Raw genomic sequence first — 27,249 nt, forward strand, 5'->3', positions numbered from 1 at the left:
GAGAAATTGATAGATCAAGTCTATCTTGAATTCATAGTACCTGCTCATTTTGAAATTTAATAAAATTTATACCAAAAATGTGTAATCTGTGGCTGTGTGTAGCAAGGGTTAAGGTTTTTTCTTAAGAATTCTGGAGATCTGATGAGCTATGTTTACAAAATGTCCTATACTGCTGTATTAGGTTAAAAAAGCTAAAGTTGCCTTATATTTAATTTTAGTTACCTTTTTTATCCATTTGCTAAAACTAAAAAATTAAATCAACACTAAATACAGTTTAAAAGAGAAATACTTGACCTAAACCCTCTCATATGCAGTCTTAAAAAATAGTCAACAATTTAAATCTAATTTGGTAATACTTGTTTATTTTACACACACACATGCACACACTTGCACACACACATATAAACTTAACTTGATTCCTTGATATTTTTTTCAATGGAATGGCATTCTACAATTTTTTAAAACCAGGGTTTTCTATTACCCACCCCTACCATGGAATCATAATAAAAAGGGAGAAGGAGGCACTTGCTTCATGAAGTTAACTTTTCAGACAGTAGGAAAATAGCAAATTATTTTAAATCATATTTTTTACTCCAAATATTTCATTTTTACATTTGAAAGCTGTCTATGTAGAATTTCCCAAGCAAGTAACAAATCAGTATGCGATAACTTTAAAATTAATTAAATTAGGGTGGTGAACAAAAACATCAGAAATCATGTTTGCCTTTGGACAACACTCCACTAGCATGTTAATTAAATTTTTCTTAAAGCCACCTACAATTGAAGTATTTTTAAATCCTGATTTTAGAGATCTAAATTGATCATTTACTATCATGCTTATTGAAAAACTAAAAATAATATGGTAACTGTTTTCAAAATAATTTTTAAATTCATCTAATTGAGTTCATGGGTCTTAAAGCAGGGTTATTTAGTTGTTTTTTTTTAAGATTTTAAAATTTATTTTTAGAGAGAGAGGTGGGGAGAGGGAGAGGAAGAGAGAGAGAGAAATACTGATATGAGAGCAAAACATCCATTGGTTGCCTCCGGCACAATCCCTACTAGGGATCCAGTCTGCAACCCAGGCATGTACCCTGAGTGGGAATTGAACCAGAAACTTTGGTTCACGGGACAGTGCCCAACCAACTGAGCCACACCAGCCTTAAAGGAGTAGGAGAAACAAAAAGCGACCTGGGCATACCGGGAAATACCGCCATATTGCTGAGTGCGTAAGGCTTAGTGTGGAGGTGTTTGCTATGCTCCCACAGCCATGAGAAGCGAAGAAAGAGGCATCATGAAAGTGAGTAGTCATGCTCCCATTTGGGATAAGAGGGTAGAGGCAATGTCAATAATGCACACTGATTTCAATCACATGAACCTTTGAGGAATACAGATCTGTTTTACATGAATTATCTTGATTTTCTTTTTAATTATCTGATACTAATCATCCTGCATGTGGTTAAAAAAGTCTGGATGAACAACTCGGGATCCATTCTGGGTCCATTCTCATTATGTTTTGTTTTTGTTTTTAATCTACTAATCTATTCAAGGACCATATTTAGTTATTCACTGGATGAAGTTATCATTCTTATGGAATAAATTATATTTCAATATTTTATGTACTTTCATAAATATATTTCTAGTTCTCTGTTTAAATATTCAATTAAACTGCAAGTGTACATGCATCGATTTGCTTTGGTGCATCAAAAACAGAGGGTGTTCCTATGTTGTATGGCACAATAACCCATGAATATGAAAAATCAGCACCTGGAGACAGGGCCTTAGAGCAGGAGAAGGGCTCCATGAAGCTGCAATGCACAAAATATTGTGCAGAAAACTTGAAGGTACAAAGATGAGAGTACTTTCCCCCAAAGAGGGGCAAGATGAAAGATATTCTGTATTTATAATGCTTACATGAGTACATGTTTATGCATGAATTTATTTACTGCCCCTACTTCTTTTCTTCTCCTTATATTCCCAATGAAGAGTGCCTGGTGTATCCGATGACAATATTACCTGGTTACCTACTACAGTAGAAATGCCAAAGAAATAACACCAACCAATTAATAAGATATTGGAATTGGCACTTTAATAGAACATGAAAGAGAAAGAAGTGAATTTGATCTGGTGCTTCATGTCATTTACTGAGTTGGGTGGTTGTATCTTTTTTCACTATCAATTTTGTATTAGATATTTTATAAGCTAAAACACAGAAACATATGTTTCCCAAAAGCTGTATAAAGATTTAAGGCAGTACATGTTACACTAGCGCCAAATTATTGGTGAGAGGTAGACGTTCTAAAATGAACATAGTAGTTCGTAGTATCAAGGGGAAAACCTTTGGTGAATTGCTAGATTTTGACTGCATTTTTTTCAATCAAACTTAAATTAAAGACATTTAAGTAGACATTCTATTCTAGTACTAAAATGGAATAGAAAATGTCATGACCCACTCGGATGCATAAACCGGGTCAGCAGAAATACAAACAAAAATAACTATTTTACAAATATATCATAATTTCAAGGTCAACAATGGGGCAGGTATCCCAGGCTACTCCGTGAATGACTATTACTTTAACAAAACCTTCCCTGTCTCAGGAGAGTGTAAGAAGTTTTACAGTACTCTGATAAACATTCATTAACAGTGAAAGTTCATACAATTGCAGAGTACTTTAAACGGTTTATTTAGCCCATTCTCCTTGCCTTTTCTAGCTGAGTGAATCTCCTATTTCTGGGACTTGTGGAAATCTACATAACTATTTAGAAACATTATTCAAGTCAATTAGAAGATTTCAGAATCAAAATAACTCAACTCTACTACAGCAGTAAATATCAAATGGACAGAATAGGTATGTAATTATTACTGTTAACAAACCCAACAATCATCATGAAAATCACTGCAGAAGTGAAACATTGATTAACCTACATTTTCAAGAGAGCATAGTCTGCGAATTTTAACTCAGACCATAAAAGATTAAAACTTTCCAAAAAAATGATTTTAGTATCCTTTTCAGTCTTAAAATGAACACTATAGGCAATTTAACTGAAAATTCCTTATGTGGGGTTTTGTTTTGTTTCTATATTGCTAGAAATTTGAATGAGTGTCATGTTCTTAAACATGATCAATCTGAGATAATGAATCCATTATAACTTTGTGCAACTCGTCTTTTAGAACTGCAGTTAGAATTATTTCATGAGCATAGAAGGTAAGTAGACCCATTATTTTATAGTCTTTCCCTTTTTTATCTTATCAAATATGGAATCCAAGCTTGATCTTTTAATTTTTCCATGAGATTTTTTTTTAATTAAAGGGAAAAAAAAACATGTGCCCTAATAATATAAATATTACTATAAAATTTTAAAGATAAATATTTAAAATATAATGATATTTGAAGGAAAATTCAAAACAAAACATAATGTAAAAATGTTACTGTCTGTATGTTTGGAATAATCTTAAATCCTTATAAAGTTGATGATATTAACCTAACACTGATTTTAACATATTAACTTCTCACTATAATTAAAAAAAATATCAGACATATTATAGTAGTATTTTAACATAAAATGTAGGCATCCTGATATACCAAGCATTGTATATTTGAACAAAATCACTCTGGGCATCACGAAACCTTGGCTCTGGCCTCATAATGCCGGTAACTACGTGAGGGATAATGGATAAGTCACGACTGTTTGGGGCTTCAGTTTCTTCCTGTGTAAATGAGAGGTTTAGACTAAAAACTTCAATGTACCTTGTATCTATCATGTTTTAAGCACCTACACGTGATTTACAAATCAATATTTTAAATCAACTTTTTTATTATAATTTATCTCTCTTCTAGAAGACTGTCATATTTAAAGTTCTGATTATATTAGTTATTGGTATTTTATTAAATAATACTAGTTTGCCTTATAGTTAAAGCTATCATTACCTTTAAGTAAATTTTTATGTGAATTGGAAACTTTTCTTAAGAGTCAACTATCTGCCACAATCACATTTCTGTGTTTTTTGTTGTTTTTGTTTTTGTTGTATTCTTGCCAAAAGATTTGAAGAAATTTCAATAAGGCCTTTTCATTTGGCTGGTGTTTCACAATACTCAAAACTCTAAAAGTATATATTAAATTAATCTAAGGTCTTTTTCCTCATCCTATTTCACAATTACAGATTCCTACCTCCACACCCACCACCCTTAACTATACTCACCCTACATATTTCCTTGTAGGATTTATGGTAAAAAAAAAATAACATGAAGTTGGTAAAATCCTCAAACTGGGGAAAATAAATATCTGCCTACTATAGTGACCCATGGTATGCAAAGATTGATTGGAAATTGTATTCCAAGAAATTAATTAGATCATGTGAAAATGATCTGCCCCTATATAAATGCATGAATACCATTTTAGAGTATCAACTCTTTGCTAGCAAACTGTATTACCTGCCCATGGGTATGGCAAAAATGTATAGAAATACAAAAAGATTAAGTTACACAATGAAATTCTCCTCTACCTTTTGAACCCTTATCATATTATTGCTATATTAAGAACTGTGGAAACTGAATCCCAAACTTCTTTTCTGATATGCTATTCAGATTTGAAGGCTGGAAGTCAAGACCCAGGCTACTCTCTGCTGCTTTTCAGCAATCCAATACTAGCGGAATTCTGAAAAGGTAGTTTCACCATTGCCACCCCTGAATAAAAAGGAAAGAGAATAGATGTCAGGTAATATCAACATCAGATGTCACAGGCAGTCATCAGGGTATTCTTTCAGCTGCTTACCAGTGTGACTCCTTTTATGTACCATAAGCACATTGGGCCCAATGCAAACCATGCCACAGACGTCACATTTCAGTTTACCATTCGGAAGCCGGATTCCTCCCTCGCCTTGAAGCTCCTGGACTTTCCTGTTGTCGGCCACCTCGCTGCTCTCAATTAGGGGTTCTTCTAGGCTGCTACCCTCATCATGGCCCCTGATCTCGTCTTCGCGGCTCAGGGGTTTCCTGTCACATTCTTCATCACTCTGCATTTCTAGCTTTACTGAATTTGCTGTAATTTAAAGAGAAGCAAGAAGATATTTTAGATACATGTTATGTGTTGTCACCTACTTTTCTCTCCTACCTACTTCCATTCTATTACCATGGTTGGAAATGCTGTATTAAGTAGAATACAATCCATCACCAATGCAATGTTAGCACACACCGTACTCTATGATATTTTCATAAAGCTTTGGCATGAAAGTGAAGATGGCTCAGGAAAGCTCTAAGAGTCCAGAATGTCACTTTATTTCTGCACACATTTCTTTCTCTTTTTAAAAAATTTAAGTGTATTGGGGTGACACTGGTTAATAAGATTACATAGGTTTCAAATATATAATTCTCTGATACATAATCTGTACATCGCATTTTGTGCCTACCACCCAAAGTCTAACCTTTTTCCGTCACCATACATTTGACCCCGTTACCCTTTTGTATCCCTAATTCTTCTTTCCTCTTAGAACCACCATATTATTGTTTGTGTCTATAAGTTTTCATTTGTTTGTTTTTCTTGTTTATTTGTTGCTTTCAGTTTTAGATTCCACATATGAATGAAATAAGTTTTATACTTTTAAAGCAAGTTTCTAAATAATTCTGATATTGGCTGTTGAGTATGTCATTAAGGCTCCTGAGACTGAGGTAGGATAATGGAAAAGATTAGATACTGTTTCATCCACTGAGACATACCTCTTCTTAATTTAACAATCATTACACACACACACACACACACACACACACACAATCTTCATGATCTGTGTTTCACATCTGAGTACTTGTGTAAATCTGCTTGTGAACTGAGCAAGAGAAACAACTCAGGATATTAATCCAGCAAATGTCTTAGACATATGAAGGCACACTGTCAAGGCCAATACCCTAAAATCAGACTAAACACATACATTCAGTTAAGACCTGTATAAATGTGGTGTAGAGTACACAGACCTCACATGCTCTTAGGCTACTCTGCTTTTTTTTTCCTATATGAAAAAATTTCTCCATGGAACACATTAGCCTGCAAATCAAAGTGTTTCAACTTGAAAATGTGCACACTGAAAAGCAATAAATGACAGAAATGGCATCGCCTGCATGTACACACTTGTGACTGTTAAGAAATGCAATGCCTTCTGTTTGCTGGGTTTGGATCACCCCACAGAAAAGTTGGAATTTTGTTAGCATGGCCCTCATTCTGGAATGCTGACAGAGTCTTTTCACAGAGCAGAAGCAAGATTTAAATAAATACCAGTTATTTATCTAGTAATCTTGAACATTTCTTAAGAAATCATATCCAAGTTACTGAGCAAAACAAATCATTTGGTATTACTTGAATAGAGGAAATCTTTTCACAAAAAGGAAGTTTTCTGCACTGTAATTATTTTCTTAGAGAAACCATACATTCTGTGATTTGTCATTAGTACTGATGATGGGTAGTGCTATCAAATGGCTCCTCCCCTGTTCTCTACTCAGGACTCCCCTACAACTAGAGGTGGCCTGGCACACCCAGGAGATCACTGGGTTTAGTCAGGAAAACGACGCTCTAGCACTGGCTTTGACATTTAGTAGCAGTGTAATCTTGAATTAGTTATTTAACCTTTGAATCTTATGTCTTTTGTTTGCAAAGACAAGATAAATTCAGACTACAGAATAAAGTTTGAACAGAATGGTTGAGCTATTCAGACTCTGGGTCCTGTAACCTGGATTTGAACACTAGCAATGTCACTTAGTTCAAGGAGTGACAACTTTTGCAAGTTACTTAGTTCTCTCCGTCCTCTGTTAAGCTGGGATGATAGTGGTACTCACTTCCTAGTACTGATATGAGCATTCAATGAGTAAATATACTAGTAAAAATGGGCTTGGCTGCTGTTTTTCTCTGGACAGTGTTCTATTCCAAGAGGTTTTGTGCAGATTAATTAACTTATAGGATGTAAAACTACACTGAGGTCTAAAAGGGATATATATATATATATAGGCTATATATATATATATAGCCTTTCTGGCCCATGTCTAATAGAAAATCTACTATGTTGACTTTTACCCTATTTTCAAATTAGTTCTACTTTACTGATTTTTCAGAAGAATAGGGACAATATTTTATCCACCTTAATATCCCCAACAAAATCAAGAAAGTTGTGGCATAGAGGAGGTATTTCAGACAGTATTCAGTTAGATGTTTTACTTAATTTGATTAAAAATGTCTTTCTTTTTACTTGTTTTATATGTTTATAGAAACCATGAACATAGGAAGAAAATGTAAACATAAAGAATAAAAAATGAAGTCCTTTTTTACCCATCCCTTAGTTCCAGTCTAAATGCAACCATTATCCTCATTTTCTGATTCAGTATTATGTATACATGTGTGAATGTACAGTCTCTTTCGTAAAAAATCAGAATGTATAATTCACGTCATTTTAAGTTTACTTTTTTCATTTAACAATATCTGTTTAATATTCCCCATATTAGTACTCAGAAACCTACACTATTCTTTTTCAATACCTGCATTTATTAGTTACAAATGCAATTTATTCATCTGCATTCTATCAATAGAAATGTAAGATTATTGCTTATTAATTACTATTATAGATATTATTGTATAATACCTATAGGATCTAGCAATCTGATAAATAACCATTGGCATTTTTACTCTAGTAGTTAATCTGCATTTTTTATTATGAGTTGTGCAACTTTTCCTATGTTTAAATTTTGGTGTCATTGTTTTTAGAACTATTAAAGTTCTTGGCCCATTTTTCTAGGTTGTCAGCCTTATCTGACTGTATTTAAATGCTATATATACTAAGAACTTAGCTCTGTTTGATATGTCTTGAAAATATTTTGGCTCATCTTTTTACTCAAGGGTATATTTTAGCATGTATGCTAATTGTAAATTTTGAATTTTTAGGGTTTCAATTATGGCTTCTGGATTCTATATCCTGCTTTAATAGGTTTTTTCATACTCCAATAAATTCTTCTATGATACCTTTTTCTGATTAGTGCAAAACATTATTTGGTTACCATATGTAATCCCATATTTTACTCATAATTGTCATTTAAAGAAAAAACAGAAGAAAACAAATGAAGAGTATGAGTTTATATAGCCTTACTTCATATACCAATCTATGAACAAACTTCCCATAATTCATTTTAAGTGATATATTAAAGATTACAAATGTCACAGAATTGTCATCATTTATATTTCTGAACTAGTCAACATCTGATAAGATGTATTTAATGAGTATAAAGTCTATCAGTATTCCAGTTCACAAACTGAAGAAATGTATATCTTAAGGAATAGCTTTTGAATCTAAAACTATGGGCCTCTTAAATTTCAAAACAACATATAATTATTAAGAATATGACTTGAGGCCCTGGCCAGATAACTCAGTTGATTAGAGTATCATTTGGATACACCAAAGTTGTAGGTTCGAGCTCCAGTTAGGGCACATACAGAATCAACCAATTAATGCATAAATAAGTGGAACAACAAATCAATATCTGTCTGTCTATCTCTGTTTCTCTCTCAGATAAAAAATGAAAATATATGACTTGATCTTACATTAAATTATCGTATTTTCCCTAATGAGAATACTAAAATATGAACACCATTATATAATATCAAACCTAAGTAAAAATGTCATTTTAAAAATTATTGGATATTATACTTAGGATTTTTTTTTTTATCAACAGAATAAACTTGAAATGAATATTCAAAAAAGTATATATTTGCTGGAACTGAAATAGAGGAAATGGGAAGCTATAGTCATCTTTAACAATGTTATACTCTAAAAAACTATACATTTATCAAGTATGAATGTACACACTATTGCTGTATTATATCGTAAATCAATAAACTGAAACATTATTTTCTATTGATTTTAGAGAGTGAGGAAGGGGGGGAGAGAGAGAGAGAGAGAGAGAGAGAGAGAGAGAGAGAGAGAGAGAGGAGAACATTGATCAATTGCCTCTAAGCACCCTGAACCCTCCACCTAGGTATGTGCCCGGACAGGGAATCAGACCCACAACTTTTTGGTGGATAGGCTGACGTTCAAACCACTGAGCACACTGGCCAGGGCAGGACTGCAACATATTTTTATATATGCATCTCATATATTAAAGTTTGCATAGATATGGTGGCCTATGTACAAACAAAATCCCATCCTAATTAAATTTCAACCCATCTCTCTAAAATTAGGTTGAAATTCTAGGATAAAAAAGAATTAATTAAAGTAGTCTTTCAATTTTAACAATGAAATAGAAAGAAACGTTCCCTATGCAAAGAATATAAAAGAAATTTTGGCACAATTTATTTTCAATACTTAAGATGTTTCTGATTAAAGCAGAGCACCTATATTTTAACTAATGATTAGATTAAAGTGCTTGGTAAACTTAAGTATACTCTAAACTATAATTTATATATTCATACAAGAGTTTTATTATGATTTTTATAGCTATAATATATAAACCTGTTATAATAATTAGTCATTATGTAATCATTAAGTACATTAACTATGAAACCTTTGAAATTAAATTCTCACTCTTCATTATATGGTATTTCTTTTATAATTTGGTAAAAAAGGAAGACATTTTCATAACTGGGCTAATGTCTATAAAGATTAAAACTTATTAGTGTGAGTGAAATGTTATTACAAATCTCCATCCTAAGATTTATTTTTAAGTTTGTTTCCTTAATATGAAATGAAAAATGTAAAATTCAGGTATATCTGTGGGAATTTACAATTATTTTGTACTATCAAGCTGTATAGTGTTTAATAAAAACAATGTTTTGTAACAACAAATTATTAGAGTGAAAAGAAAATAAGTAAGATTTTAATTAATTAATCAATTTGTTATCCATAGTATATCAATATTTAAATATTTTCAAAATAAAGTAAAAATTGTTAATATAGGTATCTTTTCCCTTAACTTAAAGGAGATATGGCTTACAGTTTGAAACAAAAGTTCTTTTAAAACAAAGGATCATTAATTTTATAGCATTTATAATCAAGAAAATGTTAAGTAATTGTTATATTGATTTTTTAGTAGATTTAAGAGGTTTGTGAACAAGTGGAAAGAATAATAGTGAATAGAAAGATGTTATGATCAATTTTTCATAGAACAAGCTTTGAATATATTTCAGGATAAAAAGTTTTACATACATATTAGTACAAAAAATTTCTTCTTAATGAAAAAACTTTTATGAATTAAAGTTTCCTCCCGCCTCTGTTTATGCTTTCAAAATACTACTCGTAAACATTAGAAATAGCATATAGATGCCATAGAAACATGTAGTTTAGTTATTTCCATTTACAAATGAGCATTACCAATGCTGAGAAGTAAAAAGAAACTTAGAAGCTCTTGTTTTGAGTGACTCTCACATCAAACTATTTTCAATTTAAAAGTTTCCTCAGTAGCCATAGTGGGTTCTCAGACTCAAAGGCTTCACAATAATCATAGTTTCGAGATACATGATACTGAATGGGTAAAGTTACACTAGACTTGCCTTTAATTCACTATTATGGTATTAAATAAAGAGATAACGCAATAAAGGTATTTAAACAGGCAAACAGATATACATCACTGTAAAAAAATGAGCTAAGGGTGTGGAAACCAAATGGTGAAAAAATTTTCTTTTGTGAAGCTGTTAAAAACAAATTATTTTAATTCAGTCTATTTTTATTGTTGTCATTCTTAATCCTCACCCAAGGATATTTTTCCATTGATTTTTAGAAAGAGTGGAAAAGAGAGGGAAAGACAGAGAGAAACATATATGTAAGAGAGACACATTGATTGGTTGCCTCCTGCAGGAGCCCAGACCAGGGCCCAGGCTGGGGAGGAGCCTGCAACCGAGGTATGTGTCCTTGACCAGAATCGAACCCTGGACCCTTTGGTCCGCAGCCCGACGCTCTACCCACTGAACCAAACCAGCTAGGGCTAATTCAGATTACATTTTAATGAAAATTGTATTTATTATTATTATACTTGGAAAAATAATTTAAAACCCAAATGTATACCATTTTAAAATAAAACGAAAAATAAAATATATAATGTTGTTGAATACAGTCATAGACCTCACACTTGTAAAAGTCGTCTACCTCAACCAATAAGCAACAAAGACCCAAACTGAATTTGCTTAATAAATATCGGCTGGCTCGGTGATTTTTAAAGCCCCTGCTGCTCCTGTAATACTTTGCTGTGATTAAGAAGGTTTAAGGCAAAAAGCTGAAGATTACATTAAATAAGGAATCCATATTAACAGGATAGAATATACGCAGGTAAAGGTCATAACACAATTCATGAATAAGAAGAGTACAGGAAATATTTCAATAACATATATAATTTGGTTACATCATAAATTTATTGACCTGAACAGTACTTAAAAGTAAAACGATTTTTCCTTAGAAATTTGGCATTTACTCCTTTTACTCTATACCTTCACTAAGTTTATCTATCTATGTGCTACAGCAAAGATTTTGCAATGTCTGTCAAATGATGTCATCAAATAATGAAAGTCTTAACTTCTATGATTTGGGAGGAAAAGGTAATTTTTATATGCATGATAAAATATAGTCAATTAATTCTAAGTGATCAAACTGAAGGAATAAATTCTAGCCTCATCCTTAGCATTTGGTTTTCATAGATAACCTTATCATTTCTAAATGTCAAGTTTTAGAAATATCATAGTAACCAGATCCTAAAATATCATTATTAAAATATTTTTAATATCTAAACTAAACTTTCTACAACTTGAAATTTTATTTTTAGTATGACTTGATTCTTTTAACCCTTAAACAGACTATTCAAATTTCCTAGCCAAGAGAATAATACAAAAGTATTATGATTTGTTTGTTATATTAAAAGGATGCAATACTGATTAATCTTATAGAATATAAAAAAGGCTTTCTAGATTAATTATTATCAATTTAGTGATTTATTTCTGTGTAGTTTCCAAAATAGTTTATTTTTTAATTTTTAAAGGGAATTAATAAAATATTGGTTTCACAGTACTGAATAAAAGATAACTGAAATACCATTCTTTACTTACCAAATTGTGTGTGTGGGGGGGGGGGGGTGGGATGGGGGGAAGGGGATCTTTCAGGTGTGATGTTTAAGTGGACTTTTATTTGCTTGGTTTCTGTTGTGTGAGAATTCAAGAGGACACTTACGGGTAGTTATTACTTACCAGCATCAATTTCTCCCTGTCTATGTCAGATACTTGAAATGGTTTTATACACACTAATTGAATCAATATGTCTATCTAATAATCTGTTGAAGTTGCTTCTAAGCTAATATATCTTTCTCTCATTTAAACTTTCAAAACAGAAACACTAAACATGATGAAATCCATGTTAACAGCCAGCAGCTGTTTAAATAATGTGTTAGAAAAACAAACTGCCTTCAAAACTCTTACGGAAAACACATTTACTAAGAACTTATGGACAGTCTAAACAATTAAAACAAAATCGCCACAACCAGAACTATTTTAAGATATGTGCAGTTTTTTTAATTTCCTCAAATTTCACACAATATAAAACCTTTATTTAACTGTGAATAAGGAAATAAATGGGTAAGTCTCACAAAATGGCTCTAGCACAACATCCTTGACATTTTCATTTTTATAAATGGTTGCACAAGTCCAGACACTGACTGTTACTGAACTGCAGTTGAGCCACTTGTGGGTAGCATTCTACATCTGTGCATCACCTCGCCTCACCTCATCTATTTCCTCTCCACTCTCTTCTCTCTCCAGTATAGTTAGATCATGTATTTTTAAAACCCATTAGAAAAGCTAGATTAAGAGAGTGCTGATTTCTGAAATACTATCATTATTCTGAGAACAGTGTAAAAAGTTGTCCTGCACCTAAAGGCAGGATACCAGGGTCTTGACCTCTTATTCTACCACTTAACTCAGTAAGGAACTTGGGAAATTTATTTTGACTTAGCTGCATCATCAAATATATAAAAAATAACAATTGATGTTCCTAAAAATATTAGGTTAGATAAAATAGTCTTTTTACACTAAGGATTTAGAATCCTAATAATAATAACAGTGATAATAGAATATAGCAAATTGTATTATTACTAGAGGCCCGGTGCACAAAAATTTGTGCACTCGGGGGGAGGGAGGGTTCCTCAGCCCGGCCTGTGCCCTCTCACAGTCTGGGACCACTCAGGAGATAACGACCTGCTGGCTTAGGCCTGCTCCCGGGTATCAGAGGGCAGGCCCAATCCCTTGGTGCAGCCCTGGTCCGGCTCAGAGCAGGGCCCTGTCATGCACAGAGGAGGGCGGATTGGGAGGTTGCAATGCCACCCTCAGTCATGCTCAGGGTAGGGCCGATTGGGGGGTTGGGGCACCGCCCCTGTCCCACTCAAGGCAGGGTCGATGGGGAGGTTGCGGCGCCACCCCCTGTCACGCACAGAGCAGGGAGGATCAGGGGGTTGGGGCGCTGCCCCCTGTCACACACAGAGCAGGGCCCATCAGGGGGGTTGGAGCTCCGTACCCTGTCACACACAGGCAGGGTCAATCAGCGGGTTGGGGAGGTCCCCCCTGTCACTCACACAGTAGTGCCGATAGGGGAGTTGGGGCACTGCCCCCAGTCACACACAGAGCAGGTCCGATCAGGGGGTTGGGGGGCCGCAAGCTGTCACACAAAGAGCCGCAGGGTGATCAGGGTGTTGGGGAGCTCCCCCCTATCAGGCACAGAGCAGGGCTGATCAGGGGGTTGGGGTGCCTTCCCCTGTCACGAACAGAGCAGGGTGGATAGGGAGGTTGTGGCCCCGCCCCCTGTCACACACAGAGCCGCAGGCCGATCAGAGGGTTTGGGCGCTGCCCCTGTCATGCTGATCCCGGTGCCAGGAGGCCTCGTGGCTCCGCTAATCCTGGTGCTGGGAGGCATATTACCCTTTTACTATATAGGATAGAGGCCTGGTGCATGTGTGGGGGCTGGCTGGTTTGCCCTGAAGGGTGTCCTGGATCAGGGTGGGGGTCCCCACTGGGGTGCCTGGACAGCCTGGGTGAGGGTATGATGGCTGTTTGCAGCTGGTCACACACCCTTCAGGGTGGGGGTCCCCACTGGGGTGCCTGGCCAGCCTGGGTGAGGGGCTGAAGGCTGTTTTTAGGCTGGCAGGTGACTGAAGCTCCGAACGGCTCCTTTTTTTCTTTTTTTTATTCTGGGCCAGCTTTAGCTCTGACTCCAGCTCTGAGGCCTCTGCTGCTGAAAGCAGGTATGTGGTTTGTTTAGGTTCTATAATCGAAACACTGTATCAATTCCAGCTCTGAGATCCAGGCTCTCTGAAAGCAGGTTTCTGGGGTTTTGTTTAGCTTCTATATTTGTAACTATGTTTCAAACTGCAGGCTCAGAGGCTGGCAAGGCAGGCGGGGAACGTGGAGTCCTCCGTCACCGAAGCAAGCAAGCCTCATGTTAGTTTCAAGCTGCCTGGCTGCCGGCCGCCATCTTGGCTGGCAGTTAATTTGCATATCGCCCTGATTAGCCAATGGGAAGGGTAGCGGATGTACGCTAATTACCATGTTTCTCTTTTATTATATAGGATATACTAGAGGCCTGGTGCACGAATTTGTGCATGGGTGTGGTCCCTCGGCCTGGCTAGCGATTGGAGGCCCAGTCCCGACCAGGGCAGATCAGGGCCGGCTGGCTAGGGGGAGGGACAGCGGGAGGTTGGCTGTGGGAGTGCACTGACCACCAGGGGGCAGCTCCTGCAATGAGCGACTACAGGTTGTTGGGTCGATGGGTTGTAATGGTCACTTAGGCTTTTCTATATATAGATTTTATAATTTAAAAAATACATATTCTGTCTTATTTGATAATCAAATTACAGTGAATTGTAGGTAGGGCTGGCACAAATAAATAGAGTCATGGTTGTTAAGTGACTTTCCCAAGTACACAAAGTTAGTAAATGTGCCTGATATCAACTCAAGATCTGCCTCTTAGCCTAACCATCTTTCTATGACATGATAATGGCTCTCCAATTAAACAAGTAATTAATATTAGTAATATAGTTAGGATAAATATCAGTCATGGGCGAATACATCTTTCAGGTGCTATAAAACTATGTCCATCAGTTGAAGAGGATAATAGGGGTTCCAGTCCACAGGGGTCACAAAGAATAAAGATACTGAAAGTTTCCATAAACTGACCTACTGAATTAATACTTTATATTAAGTCTGAAGTACATATACCCACTCAAAGTAACCACCTCTTAGTTTGAAAATCTGCTTTGGTCTTAAGGAAGCAATAGGTCCATGTAGCACGACTAGTTCCTGATGAATTAGTCAATAGTCAATCCTCTCCCTGCCCCCCCCCCCCGCCACTTTTTTTATATTCTTTTGTCAGACTATGACTTATCCATGGTAGGTTAAGACAGCTATATGAAGAATACGTCAATATTATCCATTTTAATCTCTAAACCAACAGTATATGAAGTATGACATTTTAGGACTTCCTTTGTGGTCAAGATTGACAGTCTTATGTCAATTATTTTTAGAAAGATAAAATCTTTATAACATAGGTATAAAAATCATACCTATGAGCAGCTCATGTAGCATTTCATTTGCATTTAAAGAGATCTTCACAACAAAATAAATCCAAAAAATTGTCCTTTCCATCTCCTTAAATGAAAGTGGAATAAAGAAGGGCATAACATCCGATTTCCTGGTGGTCTCCCACAATATATGAAACCGTATACAGCATGCTCATCAGCAGACACAAACACAGAGCAGCCCAAGAATGAAGTTTCTATTATTTTGGCAGACAACTACTTCATGAGAAATGTACAATTTGTAGAAAAGAAGCCTAGTTTAAATAGAAATGCCACAGGCAAAAAATAGGCTATCCCTTTTTTCATCCTTTAAATGAATGATTTTATTTGCCGAGTACTAAAGATTCAGTAACTCTTGAATATCCAACTCCTTTTTGCACCTTCATGGGCAACACAGACCTTTAAGATTCCTCATGACCTCTTACCTGGAACAATCCTAACGGCTTTCTAACTAGTCCCTTTCTTTGGTCTTTGGCCACATTCCACTCCCTCAAACCATCCTATGTTCAGGTGTTAGATTACTATTCCTAAAGCAAAGCTATTACTTTTTTTTTTTTTAAATCCTGAATGACTGCCTGCTATCAACAAATTAAATCCGAAGGTCTTGGTGTGGAATTTAGGGTCATCCACAGTGCAGCTCCGTCATATCCCCTGGCCATATGTCCTACCAGTCCCTTCGTTATTCATACCTTTTCCAGTCACTTTTTCTAGTCATCCTTCCTGGAACTCATCCTGTACATCTCTACTTACTCTTTATCCTTGGCTCTTATTATTATTTACTGGAATCCTTCCTGTTTCTATCACCATTAGCATATTATTCAAGGCTCACTTATCTGCTCCCTTTTTTCAGGAAGTGTTTCCTGAGCATAGATGCATTACAGTGATTTTATTAGTATATTTGCCTTAACACATGACTCCCTACAGTATAAGGCCCTTACTCCCTAGAGTGTAAGATCCTGGAAAGGAAATATCTTTATTCACTGCTGTAAAAGCATCTCACCTTTACATCTCACCTGGGTGCTCAATATGTGTTTGTTGAACTTCTGTCACTAATTTTCTATTACACTTCTCCTTTTAGGTTACAGAGACTGTGCATAAAATAACAACAGGTGACAAATAAATGTAACAACACAGAGTTAGATTTTAATCACAAAACATCATCAACATAATGCCAAGTAAAGGACTACTAGATGACACATTATTAGGCACATTTTCTGTGTTGCCTGACATAATAATGACGGCCACTCTGTGAGGAAAATACTATCCTCAGTTTACAGATGAGAAGACTAAAGCTCAGAATGGGCGACACCAGTTACATGTCCAAGTCACACATCTGTTCCGAGCCAGATCTGAGACTGGAACCCAGAAGTAACCTATGACCAAATTATTGCTACTCGCTCTTTGTCACCAAAAGCACTTCTTAAGGTACAAATAAAGAAAAAAAAATAATATGCTAAAGAAAAATAACTTTGAATCAATGTGTGTCATCCGACATGTGTTTTATTGCGTGGCTAATACAGGTGTAGTAGTGTGCCAGCTTTGAGTAAAGAGAAATTTGTCTGAGAGCCTGTCTTGGAAGAAGACCAGCTTACACTGCCAGGTTTTCTGCGCATGGATTTTATTTCATATAAGAGCAATCTACTTTGAACTGGTGTTTGGAAACCATCTCCTTAATATCACTGTGGGAAGTTTATGAAGCAGATTACATTGTGAAATTATCTCTTTAATACGGGAAGTGTAAAAATGTTAACCAAACTTCTCTAAGAAGTAAAATCATTACTATACAATCCAGCTGAGTGGGCATACTCCCAAAGGGACCCACACACTGCATTGCCAGAGGTCACTAAGGACGCTCAAACCAGGTCAGAAGGCAGTGCTGCCGGCACGCTGAAGAGAAAGAGATAAGAAATAGAGCAGGGTTTCTATTATCAGGCAACAGCAACAGCAACGGAGGGAAGAACTGAAGCCCTGAGAAGCATCTCAGCAGCTTTACTGAGTCTCTGAGCTAAAGTGACAGGGAACTCAACAGCTTCCCATACCCTGGGTTCAAATGTGGCAATGCTGGTTGCCAAATCTGGTCCATGCTCCCTGACAATCAAGTCTACAGACCTTCCTTCCCTGGTGTTCTCCCATGCTTCACTGATTGTATGAAACAGTCAACATCTGGCCCCAGGATGCAGGATTGGTCAGTTAAAAATGTATAACCAATAGCCCAGCCAGCGTAGCTCAGTGATTGAGCATGGACCTATGAAACAGGAGGTCAACTCTGACCGGTTTGGCTCAGTGGATAGAGCATCAGCCTGTGGACTGAAGGGTCCCAGGTTTGATTCTGGTCAAGGGCATGTACCTTGGTTGCGGGCACACCCCCAGTAGGGCGCGTGCAGGAGGCAGCTGATTGATGTTTCTCTCTCATCGATGTTTCTAACTCTCTATCCCTCTCCCTTCTTCTCTGTAAAAAATCAATAAAATATTTTTTAAAAAAAGAAATAGGAGGTCAAGGTTCAATGCCCAGTCCGGCATATGCCTGGGTTGCTGGTTTGATCCCCAGTGTTGGGTGTACAGGAGGCAGACAGTCAATGATTCTCTCTCATCATTAATGTTTCTATCTCTCTCCCTTTCCTTTCCTCTCTGATATCAATACAATATATATTTTAAAAATGTATAACCAATAAAATATATGAAGTAGTAACAAAGAAGAAAAAACTTTTGGTGAAAATTAAGGAAAATAAATCTGGACAATCACCCAGTAAATTTTAAGAGATCAGTGCCAGATATTTCTTTCCCACAATGTAGTAGCTGCATTTTTTATTTCAATGCTCATATCTAGTTTCCTACCACTACTGAATAGACACTTCACAGAGTGTCATTTAGAACACATATTAAATCAGCCGTGGGCAAACTACGGCCCATGGGCCGGATCCGGCCCGTTTGAAATGAATAAAACTAAAAAAAAAAAGACCGTACCCTTTTACGTAATGATGTTTACTTTGAATTTATATTAGTTCACACAAACACTCCATCCATGCTTTTGTTCCGGCCCTCCGGTCCAGTTTAAGAACCCATTGTGGCCCTCGAGTCAAAATGTTTGCCCACCCCTGTATTAAATGGGGGAAAATAGCCTTGTTCGGTTTGGCTTAGTGCAGTGGTTCTCAAACCTGTGGGTCGCGACCCCTTTGGGGGTCGAACGCCCCTTTCACAGGGGTCGCCTAAGACCATCAGAAAACACATATATAATTACATATTGTTTTTGTGATTAATCACTATGCTTTAATTATGTTCAATTTGTAACAATGAAATTGGGGGTCACCACAACATGAGGAGCTGTATGAAAGGGTCGCGGCATTAGGGAGGTTGAGAACCACTGGCTCAGTGGCTAGAGCGTTGGCCTGCGAACTGAAAGGTCCCAGGTTTGAGTCCGGTCAAGGGCACATGCCTGGGTTGTGGGCTTGATCCCCAGTGGGGGGCTTGCAGGAGGCAGCCGATCCATGATTCTCTCTCATCATTGATGTTTCTATCTCTCTCTCCCTCTTCCTTTCTCTCTGAAATCAATAAAAATATACTTAAAAAAAAATAAATAAATGGTAGAAAAAAATTACAAAGCACCTAGATGAAAAATAGAAACAGTGGGTTAGAATACCTGTGTTTAAGTTCTTTCCATGTGCAAGTATTAAGAAGTCACTTAATATCTACCTGATTCCTACTAGGTAAAGTGAGGATAATATTTTTTTCATAGCAATCTTAAGGTTGGGAAAGCATGCAGTCACTTAGCACTGGCAGGGTAGCTCACGGTTAAGAATAATGTTTAAGGCCAGGTTCTTTCATTCATTAGCCACCTGATCTTACAAAACCTCTCTAAGCCTCATTTTTCTCCTATAAAATCAAGATAATGATAACACCTCCCTCCTAAGTGGGGGGGTGGGGTGGGGGAGGAGGAAGCAAAGCAAACACAACAATCTCAAAACTTTAAAAATCAAACAAACAGAACGAGTGCTAGAACAATCTTCACAAAAACTATAAAGTAACTCAATTAATATTATGAAGACTCTTGAATTTTACCTTTTTTCTATGCTTCCCCTGTAAGGATGTGCACCCTGGCGTTTGTATGGATTGTGATGCTTGCCAGTTTCCTCCCCATCTGGGACTAAAAGGTCCTGTGATAGTAGAGATTGTCTCAGCTCCTCACATGGATTATTCCAAGCCCAGGGATACCAGCTACCTCGCTGCTGTGACAACCGGCCGCCAGGTTTTGTACTTTAAGTGACTGAAAATGTATAAGTTGTACATCTCAGAAGCCCAGAATTTCCTTTGTTTGAAGACAATAAATACATGAACCAATAAGAGTCATTTTACTTCTTTTCCACTTTCAAAATTAATTCAATTATCTCAGGGGCACCAGAATGCCCCAATCTACACTTTTGTCACATTCGTCTCAGGAAGCTCACTGTCCTTGTCCAGGCTCCTGGAAGACTGCCTTTCTTCAAGGCAGCACCTGGTTACTAAAGGCTCCTCATTCTGTGGAAGCTGTCAGCAATTACTGCAATGAACTCAAATCTTTTTTCTCTAACTACTGTGGTATTCTAGAAATAATGACACACCTTCTTCCTGCTTTAAAATGTCAAGCTGACCACTCCGAAATTCAAACGAGGTTTCTGCAGGAAGGCCCAAATGATAAGACATTTGATGAGCCTTCCGTTTTAGCTCCTGTCCCATTACTACGCTGGCTGCCTAACACCTTCACAGGGTAGCAACACCTTCTGGCACAAGCTAAAGCTAAAACAAACCACAAAAAACTACCACCTGAAAACAGTTAACAATATCTGCCTGGGAAGCATTAGCCGTAAATACATATTTTTTTAAATCTGAAACTATCATTTGAATTAATTTTATTTTTTTTCCTTGTGGTGCCATTTGTAAGTAGTTTAAACACGTTGCATGACTAATTTACCTAATGGCCAGGGAGCCTTCCTTTAATTGTGCAACAAGATTTTTTAAATTATATGCCCAGAACATTCTATTATTTTCACACATTTCGGGATAAATTTACTTTCAAATGTCTGGTTCAACTCTTATATTCTGAGAGAAAAATAAAATACGTCTCCAAAATTTGAACTACCTTAAACTCATAAAGCTATACACTCCTAGCTGACCCCAGAATCGCAGATTTACAGGCCAATAAGAACATGATAAAAATCTTGATAGAGTTTTTCAGATAATATAGACAGCATATGACTTATAATTTTAACTATGCCCAATTCTGGCAAAGAGACACATTAAAAAAAAGAGATGTGTATAGATCAGGTAAAGTTTGAATTGCATATCTTCAACCGTACAAAGCAAAAAACAAATTAAGACACAAGGTCCTGATGAGTAGATTTTACAGACAGAAAAGGTAGCTTCTTTCTTCAGATACTAAAACTCTTGGTATTGCTTTCAAATACACAGGGTGTGCTTGGGATCGCACTGGGTTGTACTCAAGATCAGGGAATTCACTGGCTTTCATGATGCCTCCTCCACATCCTCCATTTCCCATGAAAATTGAGAGACAAATAAACAAATGTATTGGTTCCCTCAGTATGTATTTACAGCGTACAATCTATACACTAGACTGCTGAGTACTGGTGATACAAGGGTTAACAAGACAAGCTTGGCTTCTAGTCTGGTTGGAGACAGAGGATCTCAGCAATGGAAGTAGTTCTCTGGCAGAAATAGAGTGGCGGGGGAACACAGGTAACAGTGACAAAATATATGGAGCTCCAGAGGAAGGAAAGACAAAAGAGCCAATGATGGTGTCCAGTCCTCTCAAAATAGGAACACTGGAAAATAATGGTTTTAAGGTTAAATCCAGTGCCCCTGGGGCCACAGGGATTCATTCATTCATGTGGGACAGGGACTCATTCATTCATGTGGGCCAGTTTGAAATGACTAGAAATGGAAGGAGTAGATGAAAGACAGGGAGAAGAGCTAACATTGAGTGAAGCTCATTTTGTTGGTGTTCTTCAATATTAGTCATTTAATTTCCAAACAAATCTTTTCTTCATCATAATGCTGAATAATACTGTGCCTCTGAACCAGCCAAATACCCTCATAATGTAAATAGTTGCTTACAAAGAGAACCAAATGGGGGTGGGACCCAATTTCCACAAACAGGAGAATTCAACATTCATTTCCTATTGATGGTGCCATCGTAAGATATTCATATATTACTAGGTACCAAACAAACAGTTATTAGTAACTCAGTAACATGCAAATAAATGAAATGCAACATAATAAAGATGAAAGTGCAAAAAATGTGCAGAGAAAAGGAACTGAATGAAATGAGTGGGTCCATTTTTTTATTGTTACTTTCTTTTTTTAATTTTGTTTTATTGCTTAAAGTATTACAAAGAGTATTACATATGTCTCCTTTTTTATGCCTGCTTTTAATGTGGCAAAAGTGTGAGTGTTCATTCAGACTGCAAATACATCTGGAGTACCCTTTTGTACCAGATATTCTGCTACACACTAAAGACACATGGGAATCAAATCAGACATAGTCTTTGCTCATTATTCTGCTCATATCAGGAGCAATCAAGGAGACGACAAGGAGAGACAGCAATCCTACAAGAGCCTGTTTTTTGTTGTTGTTGTTGTTTTGTGGAGAGAGGAGGTAGTGAATTTGGAACAAGAACGGCTCAGAGCAATTCACTAAAGTTCCTGGAACTAAGGACTGATAGCCCTACCACATATCCTTTTATCAGAAATAACTTGGTTTCATTACTGCTTTACTGATGTGAATTTTTGTTCGAGTATGTAAAAACCTAACACAGCAATTGACATTTTTCACTAATTCCTGCACTGTCTCCACCACAGATATAAACAAATTATCCTATTGTCTTTTTTTTCACCATGAAGGTAACCCTACAATGTGAGCAAACACCCCCAAACTAAAATAAAACATACACACACACAAAATTTGAAAGAGAACTTCAAATGAAACCTCTTCAATCCATTCTATTCACCATCATTACATACAAGATTACTCTGACAAGTAATAGAATATTTGGTCAAAAAGTAATAGCTTGTTTAAAATTTCTACAGGCTGGTAACATTGCAAGCTTTCACTGTGCTGCCATATTATTAGTCTTAATGAAATTCACTTGTCATTTCCATTTTGAAACAGTGAATTCTTGCTCTGCATGAAGAGGGTAAAATTAAAATTTCCTTTCTTTTCCTAATCAAATCAAATAATGATAAAAAAATACAAAAGAAACTTCTGTCACTGATTGATGAAAAAATTAGTTTTAGATTCCTTTCCTTTGCTTTTTTATTTTTCCTGTTATCACAGGTGACCTCTTAAAATATTACCAGTGAGCTGCTGCTTTTTTTTTTTTTAACTCATTCGCCCCCAGCAAAACTGGCTGAAATATGTTGAACTATATAATCTCAAGGAATAATGCAGTAGATAGTCTAAAATTTGTTTCTACCCCAGATGCAGGTTTTATTTCATTATAATTCATTCGTTATTGAATCTGACCTATTGTGGAATATGTCACCAAGCAGCTCATTCTGAAATGCAGAAGGCAAATATGCCTGTTTAAATATCTTAACTTTAATTCTGAACTTCTATAAGCCTCAGTGAATTTCAACACTCTTAAAGAAAGCCCAGTGAGAGAGGGGTCATATTTATTTATTTTCTATCCCATTTATAGGGTACCTTTGCAAGCCCAGTATATTAGGCACATTACACTTTATATTTCCTAGTATTCTTATTTTAAACCTTTGCTGAAAAGTGTTAAACACAGCAAATCAATGAAAATTAAATGTGGTCTAGAAGATAAGAAAATTCAACTGAAATGACATATGAACCTGATAAAGTCTATCATACTAAATCATGCAGTTGGATCCTGAATTTATGCTGTATTCTATACATTTTATTCTACTTAATGGTCTTCTATCCTCTCAAATGATGTCCAGTCAATGTTTCACTTATTCATTCATTTAATAATGGATAAATTTAACAAATACTAGAACACTTATCATTGAGTACAAGTACAGTATTACCCTTGTGCAAGAAGGCAGAAGATTTAAAGAGTTGGATATAAATAATTTCCTTAAAAACGTTAAAACCTACTTAAACAATAATATGTCATAAGTCCATACTTTTCATGATTTGAGGGATGAGGAAAGTGAAAACCATTTTTTTCCATTTCTTGAGAAACATCACAAATAAAGGTTAATAAAGGAAACTAATGTAATAGTAGGAAGTGATACACAATAAACCAACCACAGAAATAGAGGCAAGATGCCTAAACTTTACTGCTAGTTACTAATGATTTAAATGAGTAAAAATGAAGGTAAACATTATGTATCTCAGTTTCCCAATGAGTAAATGGAAATAAAGTAACTCCATATTTACCATAGAAGAACTTTACAGAAGTCAAGCTGAAAACAATTCTAGGGAAGTATTATATAAATGTTTTCTCATAACCATAAAGTGCTTTTGAGTTATGACAAAGAATTCATTATTCAACACTGGATGGGCAATTGATAGAGAGCATGTTACACCCTTGAAGGATGTACCTCTTATACCACAAAAAAAGCAGCAGAAAATCAACTTACTCTTTTATCTTTCCAAACTGCAAAGGTCAAATTAAATATATAAAATTCAAATCAGGGAAGTGAAAACCACATTAGCTTCTAAAGAACCAGAGGTAGGTACAAACTTATAAATAACATAAATTACAGAAATTCAGAATGATATAAACTATCTCTAAAACAAACAAAATCTAAAGGTTGAGGAAAAGCGAACTTCAATTTCATTTATTAATTCTAGGGGATCTGAAACTTGTACCTATTTAATTCAATTTCTATAATCATATTTCTTCAGTTTTTTGAATGTACGTGTTTTAACACCCTCTCAAACTTGATAAAATAACAGTTTTTATTACTTTGTTGCAGGTGTCTAGAGCATGGATCTAAATATCAGACTAATTATGACAATAGCAAAAAGTGATTAAAAATATAACTTTAATGAGACAGATCCATCTCGAATTAAAAACAGGAGAGCAATAATTATTTCTCATGGTTTCTTCCCTAGCAATGAAATAGAAAACTAAATAAAAAGAAATACATTTATTCTGACATGCTTGTAAGTCTTATAAACAAGTATTTATGTAAAACATTAAAATTCAGACTGAACACTGCTTAGAATTGGCAAAAGCACAACAAACCTTGTTTTTTGAAAGACTACCACAGCATTCATCACCACGTAAGCTAACATTAAACTTCACCTGGAATCTTGATTCTGTGCTATACTTCAATATCTACTAAGTTTCGCTAGAGAAATAGAACAAATTTTATGAAACTATTCCAACTAGAAAAAAAAATTCCCTTAGATAGTTGGTAAATTTTCACTCATCAAAAGTTTTAGCCTATTAATAGAGTGATATAGAAAACTATTTTTATAACTTTATTTAAAGGCTCACAAGTTTAACACTAATTTACTCAGTCCAGATTGCCAGGCATGAGTCCGGATCATAAAACAGCAGTTTGTTTTCTTAAAACTAACTTTTAGTGATTTGAGATTTAACTATGTGTATACTTTTCTAGGGAACAATTCTAAAATGGCATACAAATTAACTGTTTCTCAGTCATTTACCGTACAGATACCTTGTCATTAACATGATATAGACAGTCATTCCATACAACAGATTTTAAAACACATAGACACACTAATAATTACATTTTTAAATCATTATTTGTAAAAATCGATATAGGTTTTCTTTTTCCCAAGACTTTTCTACGCATGAAATCATTTAAACTAAAACTAGACTTTTGTAAACAGTCAGGAAAAAAAATCAATGAAGCCTCATAAAGCCCCATTACTAAACTTAAAATATTTCCAAGGATGAAGTTGTCAAAATGATTACGGCACAGTTTATCACTTATATAGGAAAAAACCTCCTTGCAGATATTCTAGTTCTTCCAAAACATTGAAACAGTATATAGTTCCCACTGTATAAAGTTATTTCTAAAAATAATATTTACTCTAAATAGAAGATATAACTAAGATACAAATAAGACAGAGAACTACTTGAAGGCAAATAATGTGTATCAGGCACATAATGCTAATATGGAAATTAAATATAATGGTTTGCAATGTAATTATACTGTCATAGCATCCACCTATGGATCAGGCATTTGTACTTTCTCCCATAATTAAGTTAAATGAAATAATGTGTATGTGGTGATTTTTAACTCTAAAGTTAAATGCCTGTGTTAACTACAATTATTATGTTTTAGAATTAAATATTTAATATGTAAGTGAGAGTAAACTGGATATCCATTTGCTTGTATTCAACACTATGGAATAATAATTCATTTTCAATTGTTCAGGAAGTTTTCTATATGTTATCTTAAATTAGAAGAAGCCTGAGAGACTTTTACATCCAAATTCTGCAATTTACTATGAAAAATCAAAGCATATGAACTTAGAAAATCAGAAAGTATAAAGTTAATATAAAATACTAAAGGCCCAATGCATGAAATTCATGCACAGGAGGGGGGGGCGTGTCTTCAGACTGGCTTGTACCCTCTCCAATCCGGGACCCCTTGGGGATGTCCAACTGCCAGTTTAGGCCAGATCCCGGGGATTGGGCCTAAACCGGCAGTTGGACATCCCTCTCACAATCCTGGACCGCTGGCTTCTAACTGCTCACCTGCCTGCCTGATCACCCCTAACTGCCCCCCTGCCAGTCTGGTTGCCCCAATTGCCCCCTCCAACCGGCATGGTCGCCCCTTACTGACTCCCGTGCCAGTCTGGTTGCCCCACACAGCCTGCTGTTCAGTCGTTTGGTCGTCCTTCACTAATTCCCCTGCCAGCCTGGTCACCCCATGCAGCCTGCTGTTCAGTCATTTGGTCATCCCTCACTAACTCCCCTGCCGGCCTGGTCGCCCCACACAGCCTGCTGTTAGGTCATTACTGTTATAGCATCCTGGACAATTTGCATATTCCTCTATTATTAGTATAGCTTGTCTCAAGGAAAATATGGTTACCTTAAAATAAAATATTGTTATACATGGGTAGGAATTTACCAAAAGGTCTCTGAAACATCTTTAGATAAGGTTGCTTAAGAATGACAGAAATGTCCATCTTACATATTTAAAGTCACCAAATCTCATGTACAAAAGTCTTGTTTTAATGATTTCCTAGTGACTTAATTTTCCAATATCAGATTTCTAACATCAGATGAATATCATAATGGAGGAAAAATATGTATACTAATTTGTCATTTGTTGATATTAATTTCTTATGAAGTACTGAAAAGCACAGTTTCCATCATATGCTAAGTCGAAGTATTCCACAACTAAAGTAAAGTAATATTGGTCTTTCCTATCATAGAAAGTCAATTTCTAGAACTTTACAATTTTAAATTTTTATAAGAATTTATATTAAACCACTGCTATTAACTACCTTTTATCTAAAGTGAATGTAGTAAACACAAAATATGTGAAAACAACAATGAATGACAAAATGTGACAATGTCTAGCATCTTTAGATTGTCAGGGTTTTGTTGTTGTTGTTGTTGTTGTTGTTTTAACTGACCTGTGGGTTTCTGCTTGCAATTTCCTCCTTTGTATTTATAGAAAAAAAAAGTCATGTCCACAGCTACTTTGAATGATAGAGTTATTCCTTATTTTTTTC

The 27,249-nt window shown here is 35.8% G+C and overlaps 1 protein-coding gene across 1 annotated transcript in view; it reads right to left on the minus strand.

Annotated features, from left to right (window-relative positions):
- The window catches only part of IKZF2 (IKAROS family zinc finger 2), a gene marked incomplete at its 5' end in the record, with an annotated part of 62,119 nt that extends 41,843 nt beyond the window's left edge, over positions 1-20,276 (minus strand). The window contains 2 exons of the mRNA XM_081095995.1: positions 4,771-5,037; positions 20,162-20,276. Of these exons, the coding sequence (XP_080952121.1) occupies positions 4,771-5,037; positions 20,162-20,276 (382 nt within the window). The remainder of the gene's footprint in view (positions 1-4,770; positions 5,038-20,161) is intronic.
- Between the last annotated feature and the right edge of the window lie 6,973 nt (positions 20,277-27,249).

The sequence above is a fragment of the Myotis nattereri genome (assembly GCF_964212035.1).
Source record: "Myotis nattereri genome assembly, chromosome: 7".
NCBI classification, from domain to species: Eukaryota; Metazoa; Chordata; class Mammalia; order Chiroptera; family Vespertilionidae; genus Myotis; species Myotis nattereri.